General features: G+C 42.8%; 1 protein-coding gene across 5 annotated transcripts in view; it reads left to right on the top strand.

Moving 5' to 3' along the window:
• xylb (xylulokinase homolog (H. influenzae)) overlaps positions 1 to 21097 on the top strand; it is a 74533-nt gene that overhangs the window by 1529 nt on the left and 51907 nt on the right. For 4 of the 5 annotated variants that reach the window (XM_002932491.5, XM_018094763.2, XM_031903868.1 and 1 more), the window contains 14 exons: positions 1421 to 1503; positions 2089 to 2158; positions 2401 to 2481; positions 3156 to 3242; positions 3432 to 3560; positions 5414 to 5479; positions 6424 to 6496; positions 8892 to 9010; positions 10411 to 10492; positions 13047 to 13087; positions 15934 to 16049; positions 17565 to 17680; positions 18990 to 19063; positions 19381 to 19477. In XM_002932491.5, coding sequence (XP_002932537.2) covers positions 1421 to 1503; positions 2089 to 2158; positions 2401 to 2481; positions 3156 to 3242; positions 3432 to 3560; positions 5414 to 5479; positions 6424 to 6496; positions 8892 to 9010; positions 10411 to 10492; positions 13047 to 13087; positions 15934 to 16049; positions 17565 to 17680; positions 18990 to 19063; positions 19381 to 19477 — 1234 coding nt within the window. Of the gene's footprint in view, positions 1 to 1420; positions 1504 to 2088; positions 2159 to 2400; positions 2482 to 3155; positions 3243 to 3431; positions 3561 to 5413; positions 5480 to 6423; positions 6497 to 8891; positions 9011 to 10410; positions 10493 to 13046; positions 13088 to 15933; positions 16050 to 17564; positions 17681 to 18989; positions 19064 to 19380; positions 19478 to 20053; positions 20183 to 21097 lie in introns of those variants that run through there. The other variant, XM_018094764.2, reaches the window with a different exon arrangement.

Raw genomic sequence — 21097 nt, 5'->3', positions numbered from 1 at the left:
CTTGTTCTATCAATAGACGCATTTAGACGTAAATGTCACATTTGCTTTGTTCCCAGTATTCCCTTACAGCCCCCTCTCCTTGGCTTTCATGGCAGAAACTGTAAAAAACCTGTTAGTGTATATGTGCTGGCAGGATCCTAAATTTAAAGGGGAACTTGGCATTACAGTCATAATGCTGGATTTCCCTAACTGTTGGCCATGTATTCGCAAGGGTCACCACCCCACTAGTGTTCTCAAGGGGCCAAAACTGTCTGTGCTTACTAGTCTTACTACTTCTTACCTCTGGGGTGAGCTTTAACAGGACTAAGTGGTTGGCTACCTTTACCTAGAGGTGCAATTCTGCACCCACAGGGCCTATTTCCTGGCATCTAGTATGCACATGGTCTGACTGGGCTGATGGGACACTGGGAGAAATCCTTATTGGCCCTGCCGCCCCAGGCACATGGATTGGATAATGACGAATGCAGGGGCATTGAGCTACGTGGTAGTAGGGATGTCATATATTAAATCCACATGCTCCATGGCTAATTAGCAAATAATTTAGACGCATGCTGCATGGCTGCACATAAATCAGCTCAGTCTGCAGCATGCAGCTACGTTAATTGCTAACTAGTCATCTAGGATGTGGATTCAATATGTGGCTGGTATAAAAGGGGTAAAGTGGTGGGCCCTTGGATCGACAGCCCCTCAGCCATAGATAACTCAGTTCACACTGGGTAAATATCCAAGCTCCTAATCGTTGCAAAGAATCTTTTCCCTTAGCTTTGCCTCTAAGGTTGCCACCTCACCCCTTTAATAGCGGCTAATACTAATAATTGCTAATTAACCATGCAGGATGCGGATTCAATATGTGCCCAGTATTAAAGGGGTGAGGTGGCAACCCCATTTGCCCCTTATATGGGGCCTAGAACCGCCTCCATGCTAGAAACATCCTAGGCGGGGATTCCTGTCTAGGGTCAGATTTAAGTGTTGCTGCCACCTATTGGCCACATTTGAAATTCATTGACTTCTTACAGTAACATAGGTGGGCATAAGGGTAATTGTAAAGGCTGCGGACAGAGAAGTTTCAAACACTGTGCTAAGGGGCCGGGCCCTCACCAGTGCAATGATCTCCCACGGCCCCTGAGCATGGGCTCAAATGGAAAAGGTTTGCTCAATAACCCTAGAGCTCTATAAAATGCATTTAAAGCATATGGTCTTTATAGGTGTCTGGTATTAAAGCAATAGGTGATAATTAATATTTACAAATATCAATTTATATAAAAATAAAAAAACAAACATAATGATAAGATGGATTACCACTTAATACGTGACATGTCCCAGTAACAGCAGAAAGGTCATGCTAACGTGACTTAATAAACCCCTTTTCTCCCCTTTATTACTTTGCCTTTATTTTTTCACACACTTCTTTTCTCCGCAGCTAAAGGTAATTGCCATTAATGAAGGCCTGCAGGTTGTTCTTGAAGATAATATCCAATTCGACAGAGATTTACCAGAGTTTGGGTAAGCGCGCACTGTGACTCTCCAAACAAATTAAAGGGCACCTGTCCCACCGAAGGGGTAAATGCCACGGGTGCCAGAAGGGGTGCAGCTGTGAAGTAAAAGGGGTGGAGTTGGGGTATAGAGGGGGAGCAGGGAGAGGGCATTGGAACACCAGGGTTAGAATGACTGGGGATTCTAAATATACAGTGCAAGTATATTGCTAGTAAATGTCTAATACTGACCAAGGTTTAGACCCGGACTGGCAATCTGTGGGTTCAGGCAAATGCCAGAGGGGCTGCTGTAAGATGCCATAGACACTCACTATTTATTGGGCTGCTGGGGGGCTGTTTGGACCTCTGTGTACTTGAAACGCCAGGGTCTTTTTTGAATCCCAGTCCAGGCCTGCCAAGGCCTTAGCTGGTATTTTGCTGGATAGGCCTGGGACCTAGAACCCCTAGCCATTATGTGCAGACTCTACACCATTTTGATGAGGCCCCCTGGAAACATTCCACTTTATCCAAATGTTTTGGGGCAGGGAATAATGACAGCGCCGCTCTGGAGGAAAGAAAGTACAATGCAGAATTCATAATATGATATTTGTTTCAGGACTCAAGGTGGCATTCATACTCACAGGGATAAACTGACTGTCACATCCCCAGTCTTAATGTGGGTTAAGGTAGGTATATATATTTAATATTATATAATAATCCATATATATTGAACTCTTCCTTTCATAAGCCTAAGACTCAAGCAACTGCAGGAGGAAGCTTTATACAAAGCTAATTATCACTTGTTAAACAAACTTTGTTGATCACATGTGCCTTATAATTAAAAAGAAATAATGAAAATGTAATTTAATTTATGGGCATTTGGCCCACAGGCTGCTTGTAACCCATGTTTCCCCCTATACCTTTTCAGGCACTGGATATCATATTGGATAGACTAAAATCCTCTGGATTTAATTTTGGCAAAGTCAGAGCTCTATCAGGCTCAGGACAGGTAAGTTCAGATGTGGCAGTGAGAGCTGCTATGAACGATTATGACTGTAACTTGTGTCTCTGGCACCCCCTAGTGATCCCCCCCAGGCAGCACAGGCAGGATAGGGTGTTTTTACCACCTAGGGGTGACACCTTTTTTTAATGTTTATACTGGACTTTAGGTGGCGGAGCAGACAGGGCATCATATGGGGTGGGGAAAATGGGCGGGCTATAGGCAGGTTTGGCCAAGTAAGTGGTAATCCATCAGTGCAGAGGGTCAAGGAAGGGAGGGATTGCTGGGGTATCACAAATTTACCGGCAATTACATTGCAGGTAAATTTGTTATTCTGGCCCTAGCTGATGTTTTACCCGCTGGGCCGGTGCCAACCCTAATACCACCTTGGTTCCACTTATAAAGGGCCACTCGGCTTCATATGTTCTGTCGGCCTTATGGTACAAAGAGGATTAACTTTTATCTAAGGTGGCAGTGATGGGCAAACTGTCATTTTGCCAGATGTTGCTTAGCTACAGCATGACCCAGGTAGCTGGGTGGTCTTGTATTATTCTTATTCAGCAGAAAAATTCTACAGATCACAATACTTGCTTAGAAATAAGTTGCATTCTCCTCTCAATAGGAACACTACATGCTGTAAAGTAACTGTCAATTTTACCTGTCCTTTTGCGTTTCCGGTGCAGCAACATGGCAGCGTCTACTGGAAAAATGGAGCAAGGGACCAGCTGCGGCATTTAAACGCAGACCTTCCTCTTCACAGCCTGTTAGAGGTAGGGTTTTCTACTTTATTCTTGTAAATTATTGTATTTCAAACACTCTACTGCTCCTCTGGCAGGTTGCTATGGCAAGAGGGACCCTAGCAACCAGATAGCAGTTTCAGCTCAAGGGGAGCTGCAGAACGAAAAAAGGTTAACATTTTGGCAGGCTTCTCCCTTCCTACCTGCGCTGTATTTCCCCAGGCATGTTTTTCTGTCGCGGATAGTCCAATATGGATGGATTCCAGCACGTCAGCGAAATGTCACCACCTGGAGGAAGCTGTTGGAGGGCCACAGGAACTTGCCAACATCACCGGATCCCGTGCGTATGAGGTAGAACCTTTCTGACAAAGGAGGGGGGGGGGGGCACAGTTGAGACTTGACAGTCATTGAACTTAAATTGAATGTGAATGTGTATAGTAAGGCAAACTGGTGTGAAGAAAAGGATGTGCTCTTTAAACTCTGGTAAATGCACTCAATGTGTCCTAAGATCTGTCAGATACAATATATTATTAGTCCCTTTTAAACAAACTGGTTACATTTTAAAATGTTATTCTAGTTCTTTGTACATAAGCTGATCAAGGTCTGCCCTCTAGTGGTCACTTCCAGACACTGCTCTTGTTCACTGCAAGTGATCTGTCACTCACCACCCTAATTAGTTGTTATTATTATTAACAACATGTATTTATAAAGCTCCAACATATTCCACAGCACTGTACAATAAGTGGGTTTATACAATACATAATTACATACAAAGCAATGAATAACTGATACAAGAGGTGAAGAGGGCCCTGCCCAAAAGAGCTTACAATCTATAATGTTCTGTATAGACCATAAAATGACTACTTGCTAGATATCAATATTTTATACTACTGTTCAAAGACACTAGGGCAGATTTAAGAACACAATATATATTAGATAACAACTGTAAACTGTTGATTAATGTGCACTTTTTAGTTTTGATCATATTTGCCTTTTAATAGATAATGGAATGATTGGTTATACAGGTATGGGATCCATTATCCAGAAGGCTACGGATTACAGGCCATCTCCCATAAACTCCATTTTAGTCAAATAATTCAAAATGTAAAAAATTATTTCTCTTTTCTCTGTAATAATAAAACTGTACCTGTACTTGATCCCAACTAAGATATAATTACCCCTTATTGGGGCAGAACAGCCCTATTGGGTTTATTTAATGGTTAAATGATTCCCTTTTCACTGTAATAATAAAACAGTACCTGTACTTGATCCCAACTAAGATATAATTAATCCTTATTGGGGCAGAACAGCCCTATTGGGTTTATTTAATGGTTAAATGATTCCCTTTTCTCTGTAATAATAAAACAGTACCTGTACTTGATCCCAACTAAGATATAATTACCCCTTATTGGGGGCAGAACAGCCCTATTGGGTTTATTTCATGGTTAAATGATTCCCTTTTCTCTGTAATAATAAAACAGTACCTGTACTTGATCCCAACTAAGATATAATTACCCCTTATTGGGGGCAGAACAGCCCTATTGGGTTTATTTAATGGTTAAATGATTCCCTTTTCTCTGTAATAATAAAACAGTACCTGTACTTGATCCCAACTAAGATATAATTACCCCTTATTGGGGGCAGAACAGCCCTATTGGGTTTATTTAATGGTTAAATGATTCCCTTTTCTCTGTAATAATAAAACAGTACCTGTACTTGATCCCAACTAAGATATAATTACCCCTTATTGGGGGCAGAACAGCCCTATTGGGTTTATTTAATGGTTAAATGATTCCCTTTTCTCTGTAATAATAAAACAGTACCTGTACTTGATCCCAACTAAGATATAATTACCCCTTATTGGGGCAGAACAGCCCTATTGGGTTTATTTAATGGTTAAATGATTCCCTTTTCTCTGTAATAATAAAACAGTACCTGTACTTGATCCCAACTAAGATATAATTACCCCTTATTGGGGGCAGAACAGCCCTATTGGGTTTATTTAATGGTTAAATGATTCCCTTTTCTGTGTAATAATAAAACAGTACCTGTACTTGATCCCAACTAAGATATAATTACCCCTTATTGGGGGCAGAACAGCCCTATTGGGTTTATTTAATGGTTAAATGATTCCCTTTTCCCTGTAATAATAAAACAGTACCTGCTTGGTCGGGATTATAACACTTTCTGCCTTTATTTTCCAGCGCTTTACAGGAAATCAGATTGCTAAAATGTTTCACCAGAAACCAGAGATCTATTTACAGACAGAGGTCAGTATTTTTGCTCTACAATTAGCAACCCCCTCAGATACCCGGTAAGGTATTTCCCAACTGGAATTCATTAGGGGTGCTGCTAGTTAGCCCAGCACAACCACCAAGTCTATGTGCACCACTACTCCTTTAATTATTTTTTCCATTTTTCAAAGATTATAGTTTTTACACTGCTCATATAGTTCACTTGAGACAACAGCGCCACCTACTGTTCATTTTGGCCAACTAGACGCACTGCGTAGAAAATAAAGAGGAAAGTCTTGGGATGTCACTCTGCTTAGAACTGACCGGAGAAACATAGATGCCTTTTCCCGGCTCACTAACTTCATTTTCTGAGCAGAGCAACATCACAAGATTTTTCTTTTTCTTGCTAACTTTATCCTTTTACCGACTGTGTCTGGTTGGCCAGATTGAACAGTAGGAGGAGCTGTTGTTTCAGATGCCTTATGTTAGCTATCTTTGCTATCCTAGAAAAAAAAATGATGTTGATCAAAAAAGTGCTGTAAATTATTATGTAACCTATGCAATTTTTGTGTAACATTCGTACAACTCCAAGCAAAGTATCACAACTCTTTCCATACAAGTTACAGTTCCCAGAATGCCCCCTGAGACCTTGTGGCTTTAGAGCTCACGTTACACGGCCAATATCAGATGAGCCATTCACGATACAATTGTTTTATTGGCTGTTTAGTACTTAGCTGGTGATAAACAGAGGCCAAATGTCATTCGAGCCAATTAGGGATGGGGAATTGCTTTTCTGGCAGCCACTAGGGGGTGCTCTTGCTGCTGGAAGGTGCTGATAGCACTTCCCCTCCCCTAAGGCTCAAAACATTTTATATTACTAATTCATTATTATTATTATTCATTGATGAAACAAACTCATTTGGCACATTGCCTGTGATTGGCCGGGGGAGATTATAAAATCCATTTCCCTTCTCTTGCAGAGGATTTCTTTAGTTAGCAGCTTTGCAGCATCGCTCTTTCTCGGGGATTATGCGCCAATTGATTACAGCGACGGTAAGGGATTGTCTACTTGCTCTGCTAGTTAAAGCTAATTAGTTCCAATAAGATCTGCATGAAGGACAAAGGGGCCCAGTCACCTCAGTGCCACAAGCGATAGTGTCACTGGGCCATAGTTATAATAGTTACAGCTTGAACTACAACTCCCAGCATGCCCAGCCACGAGTTCTATTATGAATATAGATTGCCATTAGCCACAGGATGGATATTTCAGTTATTACCTCAAATAGTTAAACTTTGGGGCACAGAACCTTCCCTCTCTATTCACAGAGCATGACAATCTGCTTGTCTTTGCTTAGACCTCAGTTGTTAGTAACGTCTAGTTGTGCTGCAGTGATTACTGCCTATAAACACAGAGCACTGTTGTGTTCAGATAGCAAATCCTCCTGCCTTTCTGAGATAAGCCCCGCCCACGAGGAGCTCGGAAGTATAAATCCCACCCCCTACTCAGACCAATACCCTGCGGAACCTAAAGGGAAATGCAGGAAAAATCATCAGCTTTGTGCTGAGCTACAAGAGCTACAAGTGCCCATGGCTGCTATTAGTTGCCTGGAGGGTAAACCCCAAAGGGTATATTTTCCCTAAGACTCAGGGCACTGGGGTCTATCAGCTGACACAGGAGCCCCCAAGCTCAACCGACGAGCCTGTCATGAGTTATGGCTAAAACCTGCTGGTTTCCATACAAACTAATGACAGGCCTATCAGCAGGTATATCAGGCATTTCTCCCCCAGTGGAGAATAACCCCTGCGTGCCATAAGCCTAAGCCTGGGCATTAGAATGTTTCCATGGGGAGAGTTAAAGCTTCTGTAAGGTATTGTTATCCTTGCCTCTCCCAGAGCAATGCGGCTATTGACCAGAATGAATTACACAGATGGATTATTCTTCCTTGACTGCGCCGCTTATTGACCTCTTCTTTGTGAAGTCGTCAGGATGATTCTCTGCATTACAGCCTCCCAATCAATTTTATTTATTTAAAAAAAAAAAAAAACTTAATTCTAACAAATTGTATAATCCCTTGCACTGCGTTTACCCCCTATACAGAATCCACATCGCCAATATAAGCCTTTTTCTATATATTTCAAATATTTCTGCAGCCCCAACGTTTGCCCCTTACAAATTACCCTGTTATCACTTCTATATAGAAACATTGGGGTAACAGCCACCCTGCTATAGTTCCAGGGGTACCCAGGGCACAAATAAGCACTCACCCCAAATCCCCCCCTAACTGGCCTTCAGGCTGGGCCCCCTTAGCCCATAACAAGGTTACAGATATATAGAAACATTGGGGTAACAGTCACCCTGCTATAGTTCCAGGGGTACCCAGGGCACAAATAAGCACTCACCCCAAATCCCCCCTAACTGGCCTTCAGGCTGGGCCCCCTTAGCATATAACAAGGTTACAGATATATAGAAACATTGGGGTAACAGTCACCCTGCTATAGTTCCAGGGGTACCCAGGGCACAAATAAGCACTCACCCCAAATCCCCCCTAACTGGCCTTCAGGCTGGGCCCCCTTAGCCCATAACAAGGTTACAGATATATAGAAACATTGGGGTAACAGTCACCCTGCTATAGTTCCAGGGGTACCCAGGGCACAAATAAGCACTCACCCCAAATCCCCCCCTAACTGGCCTTCAGGCTGGGCCCCCTTAGCCCATAACAAGGTTACAGATATATAGAAACATTGGGGTAACAGTCACCCTGCTATAGTTCCAGGGGTACCCAGGGCACAAATAAGCACTCACCCCAAATCCCCCCCTAACTGGCCTTCAGGCTGGGCCCCCTTAGCCCATAACAAGGTTACAGATATATAGAAACATTGGGGTAACAGTCACCCTGCTATACTTCCAGGGGTACCCAGGGCACAAATAAGCACTCACCCCAAATCCCCCCCTAACTGGCCTTCAGGCTGGGCCCCCTTAGCCCATAACAAGGTTACAGATATATAGAAACATTGGGGTAACAGTCACCCTGCTATAGTTCCAGGGGTACCCAGGGCACAAATAAGCACTCACCCCAAATCCCCCCCTAACTGTCCTTCAGGCTGGGCCCCCTTAGCCCATAACAAGGTTACAGATATATAGAAACATTGGGGTAACAGTCACCCTGCTATAGTTCCAGGGGTACCCAGGGCACAAATAAGCACTCACCCCAAATCCCCCCCTAACTGGCCTTCAGGCTGGGCCCCCTTAGCCCATAACAAGGTTACAGATATATAGAAACATTGGGGTAACAGTCACCCTGCTATAGTTCTGGGGGTACCCAGGGCACAAATAAGCACTCACCCCAAATCCCCCCCTAACTGGCCTTCAGGCTGGGCCCCCTTAGCCCATAACAAGGTTACAGATATATAGAAACATTGGGGTAACATTTGCTCTTTCTTTTTGTAGGTTCTGGAATGAATTTATTGAACATTAGTGAAAAGACTTGGTCGGAGATCTGTCTGGATACCTGTGCCCCTAATCTAAAGGAGAGATTGGGGTCCGTTGTCCCCTCCAACTCAGTCCTGGTAATATAGAGATAAAGCAGCTGCATCACTATCAGGAATTATAGAGGGTCAGCAAAATGTGAACAGGATTCCCCCGTACTAAGCACAATTCAGCAGGAGCAGCCCCCTAAGTTTAATCATAGCCTGTACAGAGAGATACCATAAAACTATGGCAGCATAGGGATTCCCCTGTACTAAGCACAATTCAGCAGGAACAGCCCCTAAGTTTGCCCATAGCCTGTACAGAGAGATACCATGAAACTATGGCAGTGAATGTATTGCCCTGTATTACAGTTCAGCAAGAAAGAGACAAACAGAAGTGGAAGGGCCCAGGCATGGGGTGGGGGGCACAACCAAATAAACAGTAGACATCAGTACCAGATATGGTAGATTTATTGAGAATTGCCAGAAATCTGTTTATGCTGTATGCTAGTGTATAAGCCTAGGAAAAATTCACATACTCAGCCTTTTGTAGAGATCTGTAAGCGCAGCCAGGGTGTATCTGGGCCGCTGAACAGTTGGGAGTCTGTGCTGTAAATTGTCTCTGCTAACAGCTCCGATAACTACTTGTAGCCATAAATACCAGCTGCTTTCTGCAGTGAAAACTCATAAATCTTTCCTCAGTTTTGCAATTAACTTGAATCTATTTACAGCGTTTTGTACACAGTTTAATTAATGGAGGCTTTGGCATTAGAGCAACATGTTACTAACAGCTAGGGGGCGCTGCAGTGTTCAGCACAGTTCCTACCCACATACACCACCCAAGCACTAAGCCAGACACAATCTACAAGACTAGAACCCTAAGTTTACTATAATAGCCTTTAGAGAGATACCATAAAACTATGCAGCATAGGGATTCCCCTGTACTAAGCACAATTCAGCAGGAACAGCCCCCTAAGTTTGCTTATAGCCTGTACAGAGAGATATCATAAACTATGGCACATAGGGATTCCCCTGTACTAAGCACAATTCAGCAGGAACAGCCCCCTAAGTTTGCTCATAGCCTGTACAGAGAGATACCATAAAACTATGGCATATGGCAGCACAGGGATTCCCCTGTACTAAGCACAATTCAGCAGGAACAGCCCCCTAAGTTTGCCCATAGTCTGTACAGAGAGATACCATAAAACTATGGCAGCATAGGGATTCCCCTGTACTAAGCACAATTCAGCAGGAACAGCCCCCTAAGTTTGCTCATAGCCTGTACAGAGAGATACCATAAACTAAGGCAGCATAGGGATTCCCCTGTACTAAGCACAATTCAGCAGGAACAGCCCCCTAAGTTTGCTCATAGCCTGTACAGAGAGATACCATAAAACTATGGCACATAGGGATTCCCCTGTACTAAGCACAATTCAGCAGGAATATTTTAGAACAGCAGGCAAATATCTTATTCTGTTCCCCATCCTTTCCTCCCGCAGGGGTCAGTTTCCCCGTATTATGCCGATCGCTATGGATTCAGCCGTGAGTGTAGAATCGTGGCATTTACTGGGGATAACCCAGGTGAGGAGATGGAATGTACCAAATGTGCTGCTAATGATTCTGACAGTCAGATAAAATCTGCGCTGATCAGTAGGAGTTTAATTAGCGAGTGTTTGAGATTTGAGATCATATTTAACAGGGTAATTGCTATTTACATCTCCCCCAGCTAACGGTTATGATTTCCCGGTTCTGGATTCATTCGTTTTCAATCCTATTTAGTTTTCAGCATCAGACTAATGTGAGCAGGATGGGATTGAGCATTTTTTAGGGTATTATACATGGAACTGACACTGTATTTATCCTGCCGTGCTTTCTGGGGTATTATACATGGAATTGGCACTGTATTTATCCTGCTGTGGGTTCTGGGTATTATACATGGAATTGGCACTGTATTTATCCTGCTGTGGGTTCTGGGGTATTATACATGGAATTGGCACTGTATTTATCCTGCTGTGGGTTCTGGGTATTATACATGGAATTGGCACTGTATTTATCCCGCTGTGGGTTCTGGGGTATTATACATGGAATTGGCACTGTATTTATCCCGCTGTGGGTTCTGGGGTATTATACATGGAATTGGCACTGTATTTATCCTGCTGTGGGTTCTGGGTATTATACATGGAATTGGCACTGTATTTATCCTGCTGTAGGTTCTGGGGTATTATACATGGAATTGGCACTGTATTTATCCTGCTGTGGGTTCTGGGGTATTATACATGGAATTGGCACTGTATTTATCCTGCTGTGCTTTCTGGGGTATTATACATGGAATTGGCACTGTATTTATCCTGCCGTGCTTTCTGGGGTATTATACATGGAATTGGCACTGTATTTATCTTGCTGTGCTTTCTGGGGTATTATACATGGAATTGGCACTGTATTTATCTTGCTGTGCTTTCTGGGGTATTATACATGGAACTGACACTGTATTTATCCTGCCGTGCTTTCTGGGGTATTATACATGGAATTGGCACTGTATTTATCTTGCTGTGCTTTCTGGGGTATTATACATAGAACTGGCACTGTATTTATCTTGCTGTGCTTTCTGGGGTATTATACATGGAATTGGCACTGTATTTATCCTGCTGTGGGTTCTGGGGTATTATACATGGAATTGGCACTGTATTTATCCTGCCATGTGTTCTGGGGTATTATACATGGAATTGGCACTGTATTTATCCCGCTGTGGGATCTGGGGTATTATACATGGAATTGGCACTGTATTTATCCTGCTGTGGGTTCTGGGGTATTATACATGGAATTGGCACTGTATTTATCCTGCTGTGGGTTCTGGGGTATTATACATGGAATTGGCACTGCATTTATCCTGCTGTGGGTTCTGGGGTATTATACATGGAATTGGCACTGTATTTATCCTGCTGTGGGTTCTGGGGTTATTATACATGGGATCGGCACTGTATTTATCCTGCCATGTGTTCTGGGGTATTATACATGGAATTGGCACTGTATTTATCCCGCTGTGGGATCTGGGGTATTATACATGGAATTGGCACTGTATTTATCCTGCTGTGGGTTCTGGGGTATTATACATGGAATTGGCACTGTATTTATCCTGCTGTGGGTTCTGGGGTATTATACATGGAATTGGCACTGCATTTATCCTGCTGTGGGTTCTGGGGTATTATACATGGAATTGGCACTGTATTTATCCTGCCATGTGTTCTGGGGTATTATACATGGAATTGGCACTGTATTTATCCTGCTGTGGGATGTGGGGTATTATACATGGAATTGGCACTGTATTTATCCTGCTGTGGGTTCTGGGGTATTATACATGGAATTGGCACTGTATTTATCCTGCTGTGGGTTCTGGGGTATTATACATGGAATTGGCACTGTATTTATCCTGCTGTAGGTTCTGGGGTATTATACATGGAATTGGCACTGTATTTATCCCGCTGTGGGTTCTGGGGTATTATACATGGAATTGGCACTGTATTTATCCTGCCATGTGTTCTGGGGTATTATACATGGAATTGGCACTGTATTTATCCCGCTGTGGGATCTGGGGAATTATACACGGAATTGGCACTGTATTTATCCTGCTGTGGGTTCTGGGGTATTATACATGGAATTGGCACTGTATTTATCCTGCTGTGGGTTCTGGGGTATTATACATGGAATTGGCACTGTATTTATCCTGCTGTGGGTTCTGGGGTATTATACATGGAATTGGCACTGTATTTATCCTGCTGTGGGTTCTGGGGTATTATACATGGAATTGGCACTGTATTTATCCGGCTGTGGGTTCTGGGGTATTATACATGGAATTGGCACTGTATTTATCCTGCTGTGGGTTCTGGGGTATTATACATGGAATTGGCACTGTATTTATCCTGCTGTGGGTTCTGGGGTATTATACATGGAATTGGCACTGTATTTATCCTGCTGTGTGTTCTGGGGTATTATACATGGAACTGGCACTGTATTTGTTCTGCTCTGCTTTCTGGGGTATTATACCTGAAGGAGTCTGGAGGAAACCTAGTTGGAATGTGACCAATAAAACAAAATTGTGATATATTCTCACTTTAACATGATCTTTTTATGTCCCCAGCTTCATTAGCGGGAATGAGGCTGCAGCAAGGTGATATAGCGGTAGGTTCAACTTTTCTACTTTTCTACATTTCCACCAGCCCCTGTCTGATTTTTAAAGTGTAAACCCTTGAACCCAGAGTGATCCTCTCCTAAGCACTTCTGCTATTTACACTATTTTCCCCTCTTTTACGATATCAGCAGTTCTTACACAGTTAATATAATCAATTTTATACAAATTGCTATTAATTTCGGCCAAATGGACACCGATAATGGAAAATGACATTAGGCGGAGGAGGAAAGACTTGTGAAGTTGCTCTGCTTAGAACTGACTAGAGAAACATCAGATGCCTCTTCCCAACTCACTAACTTCATTTCTTGAGCATGTGTGCAATCCTTATCCGTGCTCTAAAAGTGTCAAAGTGAATTTACTACTGTTAGAAGACCAGTGAGAAAAAAAACAAAAAACAAACAAAAAACCCCCCAAAAAAACCAAAAAACCCCCCCAAAAAAACCAAAGATTTTTTGTTTATGTGTCTCCGAGCTGCCTTCCTCTATCTAATCCGTGAAGTGCTTCCAAAATTAACCCTTAAGAGTTGGCGCTCAACTCTTAGGGGTTCATTTCTTGAGCAAACAGCCTTTCTTCTTCTCACTAATGTAATTTTCAGCCCAAATTTCTGAGCAATTTTACTGCAATTTGTTTTGAGGGTTTACACTTTCATTGGCACCGTATATTTTTTTTTTTGTTTAAAATTAATTAAATATGCCATATAGTTGTTTACACACACACAGTATGACATCTGTCCCCAACCTTTCTTACTCGGGAGCCACAGTCAGATGTAAAAAGACTTGGAGAGCAACACAAGCACCATAAAAGTTCATGGAGGAGCCAAATAAGGGCTGTGATAGGGTGCATAGAGGCCCCTAATAGCCAATCAGCTTACAGGGGGCTTTATTTGGTAGGAAATCTTGTTTTTATTCAACCAAAACTTGCCCCCAAGTCAGTAATTCAAAAATAACTCCCTGGTTTGGGGGCACTGAGAGCAACACCCAAGGGGTTGGGGAGCAACATGTTGCCCCCGAGCCACTGGTTGGGGATCAGTATGACGTACACACTGTTTCTTTAGCAATCTTGGGCATTAGTGCCAGGCCAAGACTAAGGGCACCCAAGGCAAGCCCCCTTCTTTCACCCCTATCCCCCCTGCCTGCTCACTCCTGTTTCTGGATGTATAGGGATGGAGTAAGAGAGGGCAGCACAGATCAGGGTCCTAGAGAACTCCCCCCCCCCCCCTTCCCCACCGTGCCTCCGCTGCCTACCCCTAGTTCTGGCTCTGATGGGGGTTGATTTAATAACATGGGTATTAAAGGGGTGGTTCACCTTTACATTAGCTTTTAATATGTAATGGAATGGCCAGTTCTAAGCAACTTTCCAACTGGTCATTTTTTTAATCTTTTATAGTTTTTCAATTATTTGCCTTTTTTTTCTGACTCTCTTCACTGACCCTGGCAGCTAAAAACCTATTGCTCTATGAGACTCCAATTTTATTGTTATTGCTACTTTTTATTGCTTATCTTTCTATTCAGCCCCTCTTCCATTCATATATCATTCACTCTCCCAAACCACTCCCTGGTTACTAAGGTAAATTGGTCCTTAGCAACCAGAAAACGGCTGAAATTGCAAACTGGAGAGCTGCGGGACAAAAAGTAAAATAATGAAAAAACTACCAATAATAAAAAATGTAGACCAATTGCAAATTGCCTCAGTATAGCACTCTCTACATCATACTAAAAGTTAACCCAAAGGTGAACAACCCCATCAAACCTAAGCAGTGCAGTTATCCACAACAACCAATCAGGGCCAAAACTAGGGGTAGACAAAAGAGGCACCTATCTGGGGTGCAACGAGGGGGGGGGGGGGCACCAGGCAGATACCACTCCTTCCTAACCCTAGTCAGCCCCCGCCACTTTTCATTGCTCAGTCGGCTTGGCCCGCCCATAGAAGTAAGACTGGTTGCTATAGGTAACTAGACTAGTGCAGTTTAGCCCCAGGGTTAGCATAATAGCCCTGAGACTACTCACATTGGAACCCCTGTAAACGGGACCCCCCCACTGTGTTCTACTTGTTTACAGCTTGTCTCTTGTGAAGTTGTTTTTCTCCCGCGCGTCTCGGTTTTACATGTATTTTTATGGTTGGACCCGCCCCCTCTTTGTAGAAAAGCACATATTAGCTTTTGGGATCGCAAAAGGTTACGTGGATTATTTTTTTTAATGAGGCTTATTATGACAGACTTTTAATGCAAACTTGACCTTTGCCAGAGATTGAGGGAAACTAATATATCATATTATTTATATATTTCCCCGTACAAGGACCGGGAGGCTGAGCGGCGTGCTGGTGTCTGGCGCTGTACCAAAACCTTTAACCCTTTGGCTGCCTGAATGCAGGCAAACAAGATGGAGGCCTCAGTATTTGATTTAAGTAGAAACATTTCGCCCCAGGACTGTTGAACAACAACTCCCAGCACCAGCTGGCAAACTTTGGCTGTTGCAGGGTGCAGGGAGTTGTACTTAAACAAGAGCTGAAGAGCTGTGAAGGTTAAATTGAATGGACCAACTCCTGCACTAGATATTGCACTGGGACCAGCTATTGGAAGGGGCATTATAGTAAAACCACATGTGACACCATCCGAAGGTGGGAAGGGAGGCAGATGAGCCGACCCATACCTGCCCTTGCATTTACCCATCTGCTTCTCTTCCTGTAGCCATACTGGGGAGTACCCTATCGACCATTGCTGAGCAACATACATACAGTTTTACTGCCACTATCTTGTCCTACGGTCGGCCATCTTGCTCTGCAATAGCTGCTAAAAACAAGTCCAGGCCAAATCCATACTTCTGTTTTGTTTTGCCAGGTCAGTCTTGGCACGAGCGATACTCTCTTCCTCTGGATCCAGGATCCTACCCCTGCATTGGAAGGGCACATCTTCTGCAATCCAGTTCAGCACCAAGACTACATGGCACTGCTATGGTAAGCGGGGCGGCACAGAATCCAGCCTTGTGCCTTTATATGGGCACAGAACCCCTCAGTGACTGCTAATATCCTTATCATTTACAGTAGGGGGTACATTATCCCTTATAATACACAAGTGATACTCAGAGTTCCCTGTATAACTCAGCCTGCAGCCTTGTGCCTTTATATGGGCACAGAACCCCTCAGTGACTGCTAATATCCTTATCATTTACAGTAGGGGGTACATTATCCCTTATAATACATGAGTGATACTCAGAGTTCCCTGTATAACTCAGCCTGCAGCCTTGTGCCTTTATATGGGCACAGAACCCCTCAGTGACTGCTAATATCCTTATCATTTACAGTAGGGGGTACATTATCCCTTATAATACACAAGTGATACTCAGAGTTCCCTGTATAACTCAGCCTGCAGCCTTGTGCCTTTATATGGGCACAGAACCCCTCAGTGACTGCTAATATCCTTATCATTTACAGTAGGGGGTACATTATCCCTTATAATACATGAGTGATACTCAGAGTTCCCTGTATAACTCAGCCTGCAGCCTTGTGCCTTTATATGGGCACAGAACCCCTCAGTGACTGCTAATATCCTTATCATTTACAGTAGGGGGTACATTATCCCTTATAATACACAAGTGATACTCAGAGTTCCCTGTATAACTCAGCCTGCAGCCTTGTGCCTTTATATGGGCACAGAACCCCTCAGTGACTGCTAATATCCTTATCATTTACAGTAGGGGGTACATTATCCCTTATAATACATGAGTGATACTCAGAGTTCCCTGTATAACTCAGCCTGCAGCCTTGTGCCTTTATATGGGCACAGAACCCCTCAGTGACTGCTAATATCCTTATCATTTACAGTAGGGGGTACATTATCCCTTATAATACATGAGTGATACTCAGAGTTCCCTGTATAACTCAGCCTGCAGCCTTGTGCCTTTATATGGGCACAGAACCCCTCAGTGACTGCTAATATCCTTATCATTTACAGTAGGGGGTACAGTATTCCACATGAGTGATACTCAGAGTTCCCGGAAACCCCCAGTCATTTCTAATATCCTTAAAATTGACAGTAGGTCTTTATTCCCTTACACAAATGACCTATTTTATTACTTTTTTTATTTTGATTTCATTCTTTTCTGATTCTCTGTTGGAAAGAGACGAGGGTATCATAGAAGTAGTTGGAAACTGCAACCAGTAAAGGTGATTTACAGCTACAAAGACGCAGAGCCATAAATTGCCTGTAGAGTGAATGGCTGCTCCTGAGCTGACTGTCTCTCCCCTCTCAGGCCATTATTGGGCCATTCCCAGTCGGCCCTGCCATTCCCCTGTAACAATCACAATATCTCGGCTACAGCCACGGTATTTATTTTCCCCGGGAGCCAGATGCAATTCTAGGAGTTGGTTTGATTTGGAGGCTCAGAAAGGTTAATATTCCATTTCAGAATGAAAGAGTTGTGTGATAAAAATGTTCTATGTTCCCTTAATGGTCTCTCTCGCTCCTTTCAGTTTTAAAAATGGCTCCCTGATGAGAGAGAGGATTAGAGACGAGTGTGCGTCGGGCTCCTGGGAAATATTTTCTCAAGCACTCGCCTCCACTCCGCCTGGGAACAGCGGCAATGTCGGTGAGTGCACATGGAAAGGGGTAAGCGGGACCCCTAGCAAAGCCAGAGTCCCAATATTGGGGGGGTATTACCTACATCTTGTCCTGCAATGTATATACACATATATATATATATGCTGGGTACACTGGAGCAAAATGTCTGTCATTATTGGGTTATTCATCTTTGAGTTAACTTTAAGTATGATGTAGAGCATAATATTCTGTCAATTTGCAATTGGTCTTCGTTTTTTATCATTTGTAGTTTTTTTTAATTACAGGTATGGGACCCATTATCCAGAAACCCCTTATCCAGAAAGTTAAGAATTATGAAAAGGCCGTCTCCCATAGACTCAATTCACATTTTTAAAAAATATTTCCTTTTTTTCTGTAATAATAAAACAGTACCTGTACTTGATCCCAACTAAGATATAATTACCCCTTATTGGGGGCAGAACAGCCCTATTGGGGTTATTTAATGGTTAAATTATTCCCTTTTCTCTGTAATAATAAAACAGTACCTGTACTTGATCCCAACTAAGATATAATTACCCCTTATTGGGGGCAGAACAGCCCTATTGGGTTTATTTAATGGTTAAATGATTCCCTTTTCTCTGCAATAATAAAACAGTACCTGTACTTGATCCCAACTAAGATATAATTACCCCTTATTGGGGCAGAACAGTCCTATTGGGTTTATTTAATGGTTAAATGATTCCCTTTTCTCTGTAATAATAAAACAGTACCTGTACTTGATCCCAACTAAGATATAATTACCCCTTATTGGGGGCAGAACAGCCCTATTGGGTTTATTTAATGGTTAAATGATTCCCTTTTCTCTGTAATAATAAAACAGTACCTGTACTTGATCCCAACTAAGATATAATTACCCCTTATTGGGGGCAGAATAATCCTATTGGGTTTATTTAATGGTTAAATGATTTTTTAGTAGACTTAAGATATGGAGATCCAAATTATGGAAAGATGCCTTATCTGGAAAGCCCCAGGTCCCGAGCATTCTGGATAAGAAGTCCCATACCTGCATTTAAATTTGTGAGATCAGTGGTTTTCTAGTTTGGAGTTTCAACAGTTATGTGGTTGCTAGGGTCCAAATGACCTTAGCAATCAGGGAGTTGTTTGAATAAGAGATTATATAGAAATAGGTAAGGAAATGAATTGTAAAATAACTTATAAAAAAAGTAACAATAACAATAATGTTGTCCAATCTATAACATAATAAAAGTTAACTTAAAGGTGAACCACCCCTTTAATATCGGGTTTGCAGATTTTCCTTTTTTTTTTACATTTGTTTTTTTTTTTTTTTTTGCAACCAGGCTTTTATTTTGAAGCTATGGAAATCACCCCGCAAGCTGTAGGTGTCCACAGGTTCAATGCTGACAGCCGAAAGGTAAGGTACATACCTACCATTGCATTGTATCACAGCTCTGGCCAGGGCTGTCCTTGATTGTATCTTACCTCTCGTAGTAAAGGATAAGTAAACCTTTAAAATAAGTTGAGGTAAAATTGATGAGAACTTTTGCAATTTACATTCATTTTTTTATTTTTTATTCCAAGACATTAAGGGTTAAAAGTACAGTTACTATAAATGCATTTTGTTACAGCACCACCTGCTGGTCACTTTCAAAACAATTATGGCAGTCACAGAAAAGATGCTGAAGAACATCTGAAAGAAAATGCAGTTAAAAATGACATTTCTGCTGTTAGGTTTCAGAATTCCCGAAGGATGTGGAGATCCGGGCATTGGTCGAGGGACAGTTTATGGCCAAGAGGATTCACGCTGAAAGGCTGGGGTATAAAATCAGTAAGTTCCATTGTAAACACGTCGGATGTGAAATTTGCCTGATGGCAGAACAGCAGGGGTTGGCTGAGAATCCCTAGCGCAGGGGTGGGCAAACTTTTTGGCTCAGGGGCCACATTGATTCACAGACGGGCCAACATTACACCCAGGGCTGCCATCAGAAATCACGGGGCCAGCATCCCACCCAGCATCCTCTAGCTCCACTCCCCAGCATCTTCCAGCTCCACTCCCCAGCATCCTCCAGCTCCACTCCCCAGCATCCTCCAGCTCCACTCCCCAGCATCCTCCAGCTCCACTCCCCAGCATCCTCCAGCTCCACTCCCCAGCATCCTCCAGCTCCACTCCCAGCATCCTCCAGCTCCACTCCTCCGCATCCTCCAGCTCCCCCCCCAGCATCCTAAAGCTCCATTCCCCAGCATCCCCCAGCATCCTGCCACCAGCTCTCCCCCAGCATCCTCCATCACCCCCCCCTCAGTGAGCGGGCTGGATTAAAAAGGCCAAGGGCCCACCCTTAGCCATAACCTTTCCTTTTCTACCCCTCCCTTTGAACCTACCCTATTGTTGGATATCTTTTTGCAGGGAAAGGCAGACAAAACGATTAAGACTTATCATTGGAACAACAGCTATACTAACTCAAAATCTCATGACAACCAATGTACCTTTGTATCATATAACTCTGTATGTCTTTGCCCTTGCTTTTGTTATTGGAAAAATAAAAAATATAAGTTACAAAAAAAAAAAAAGGCCAAGGGCCCGGATGTGGCCCGCGGGCCGTAGTTTGCCCACCCCTGCCCTAGAGGAAATGTTAACCCGCAATTCATGTAAAATTATTTGACATTTTTTTTCTACTATTCAAGATATTAGCAGTTTTTACTCTACTAACATAGTGCATTTGAAAGAACAGTAAAGAAAGTCAGTGAGCAGGAAAGAGTCACTGAATCTTTCCCCGATGGGTTTAAACAGGGCAACATCCCAAGACTTTCCTCTTCTTTTCTACTGACTGTGTCCAGTTGCACAAATTGAACAGCAGATGGCGCTCTTGTTTCAAATGTATTATTTTAGCAGTGTGAGAACTAGTATTATCTTGAAAACTAGTATACAAATTTATATAAACTCAGAAGAGCGCACTTAGAAATGTTCTATTTACTTTTTTGAGGATTTACATTTCCTTTATTCAGAATTCACACAAAGTGAAAAGTGTGCTGTACAACTGGCTCACAGGCAATGGGTAATTTGCCCTCCCAAGTAGAAAATCAAATAGCACATTGATCCAACAGGTCTTTGCTCAGGCTGGTCAAACATATTACTGTGTGGAAGGATACTCTTGTGGTGTTCTGGGTTGGCCAAAGACCCAATAAATGGCCCAATGGGAGTCATTCTTCAACCTGGTTTGCCATTCTGACTGATGAGAACCATACAATTGCTCATCCAACACACTTGTTTGTATAGATTGGCATTAATCCTAAGGTTAGCCATATTGGTTGCAATGGGTGGCCAGTTTTAATGTTCCCATAACAATTAGCCTTAGACTCTGTAGAGAATGCTGGTAGTACTAATACAGCTGAATTGCTGCAGATTGGCCAACAATTAGATAATGCTTTACTGTAGCACCCTTGCTCTGCT

The sequence above is a fragment of the Xenopus tropicalis genome, chromosome 6 (assembly GCF_000004195.4).
Source record: "Xenopus tropicalis strain Nigerian chromosome 6, UCB_Xtro_10.0, whole genome shotgun sequence".
NCBI classification, from domain to species: domain Eukaryota; kingdom Metazoa; phylum Chordata; class Amphibia; order Anura; family Pipidae; genus Xenopus; species Xenopus tropicalis.
This window is presented reverse-complemented; position numbering and strand designations above follow the sequence as displayed.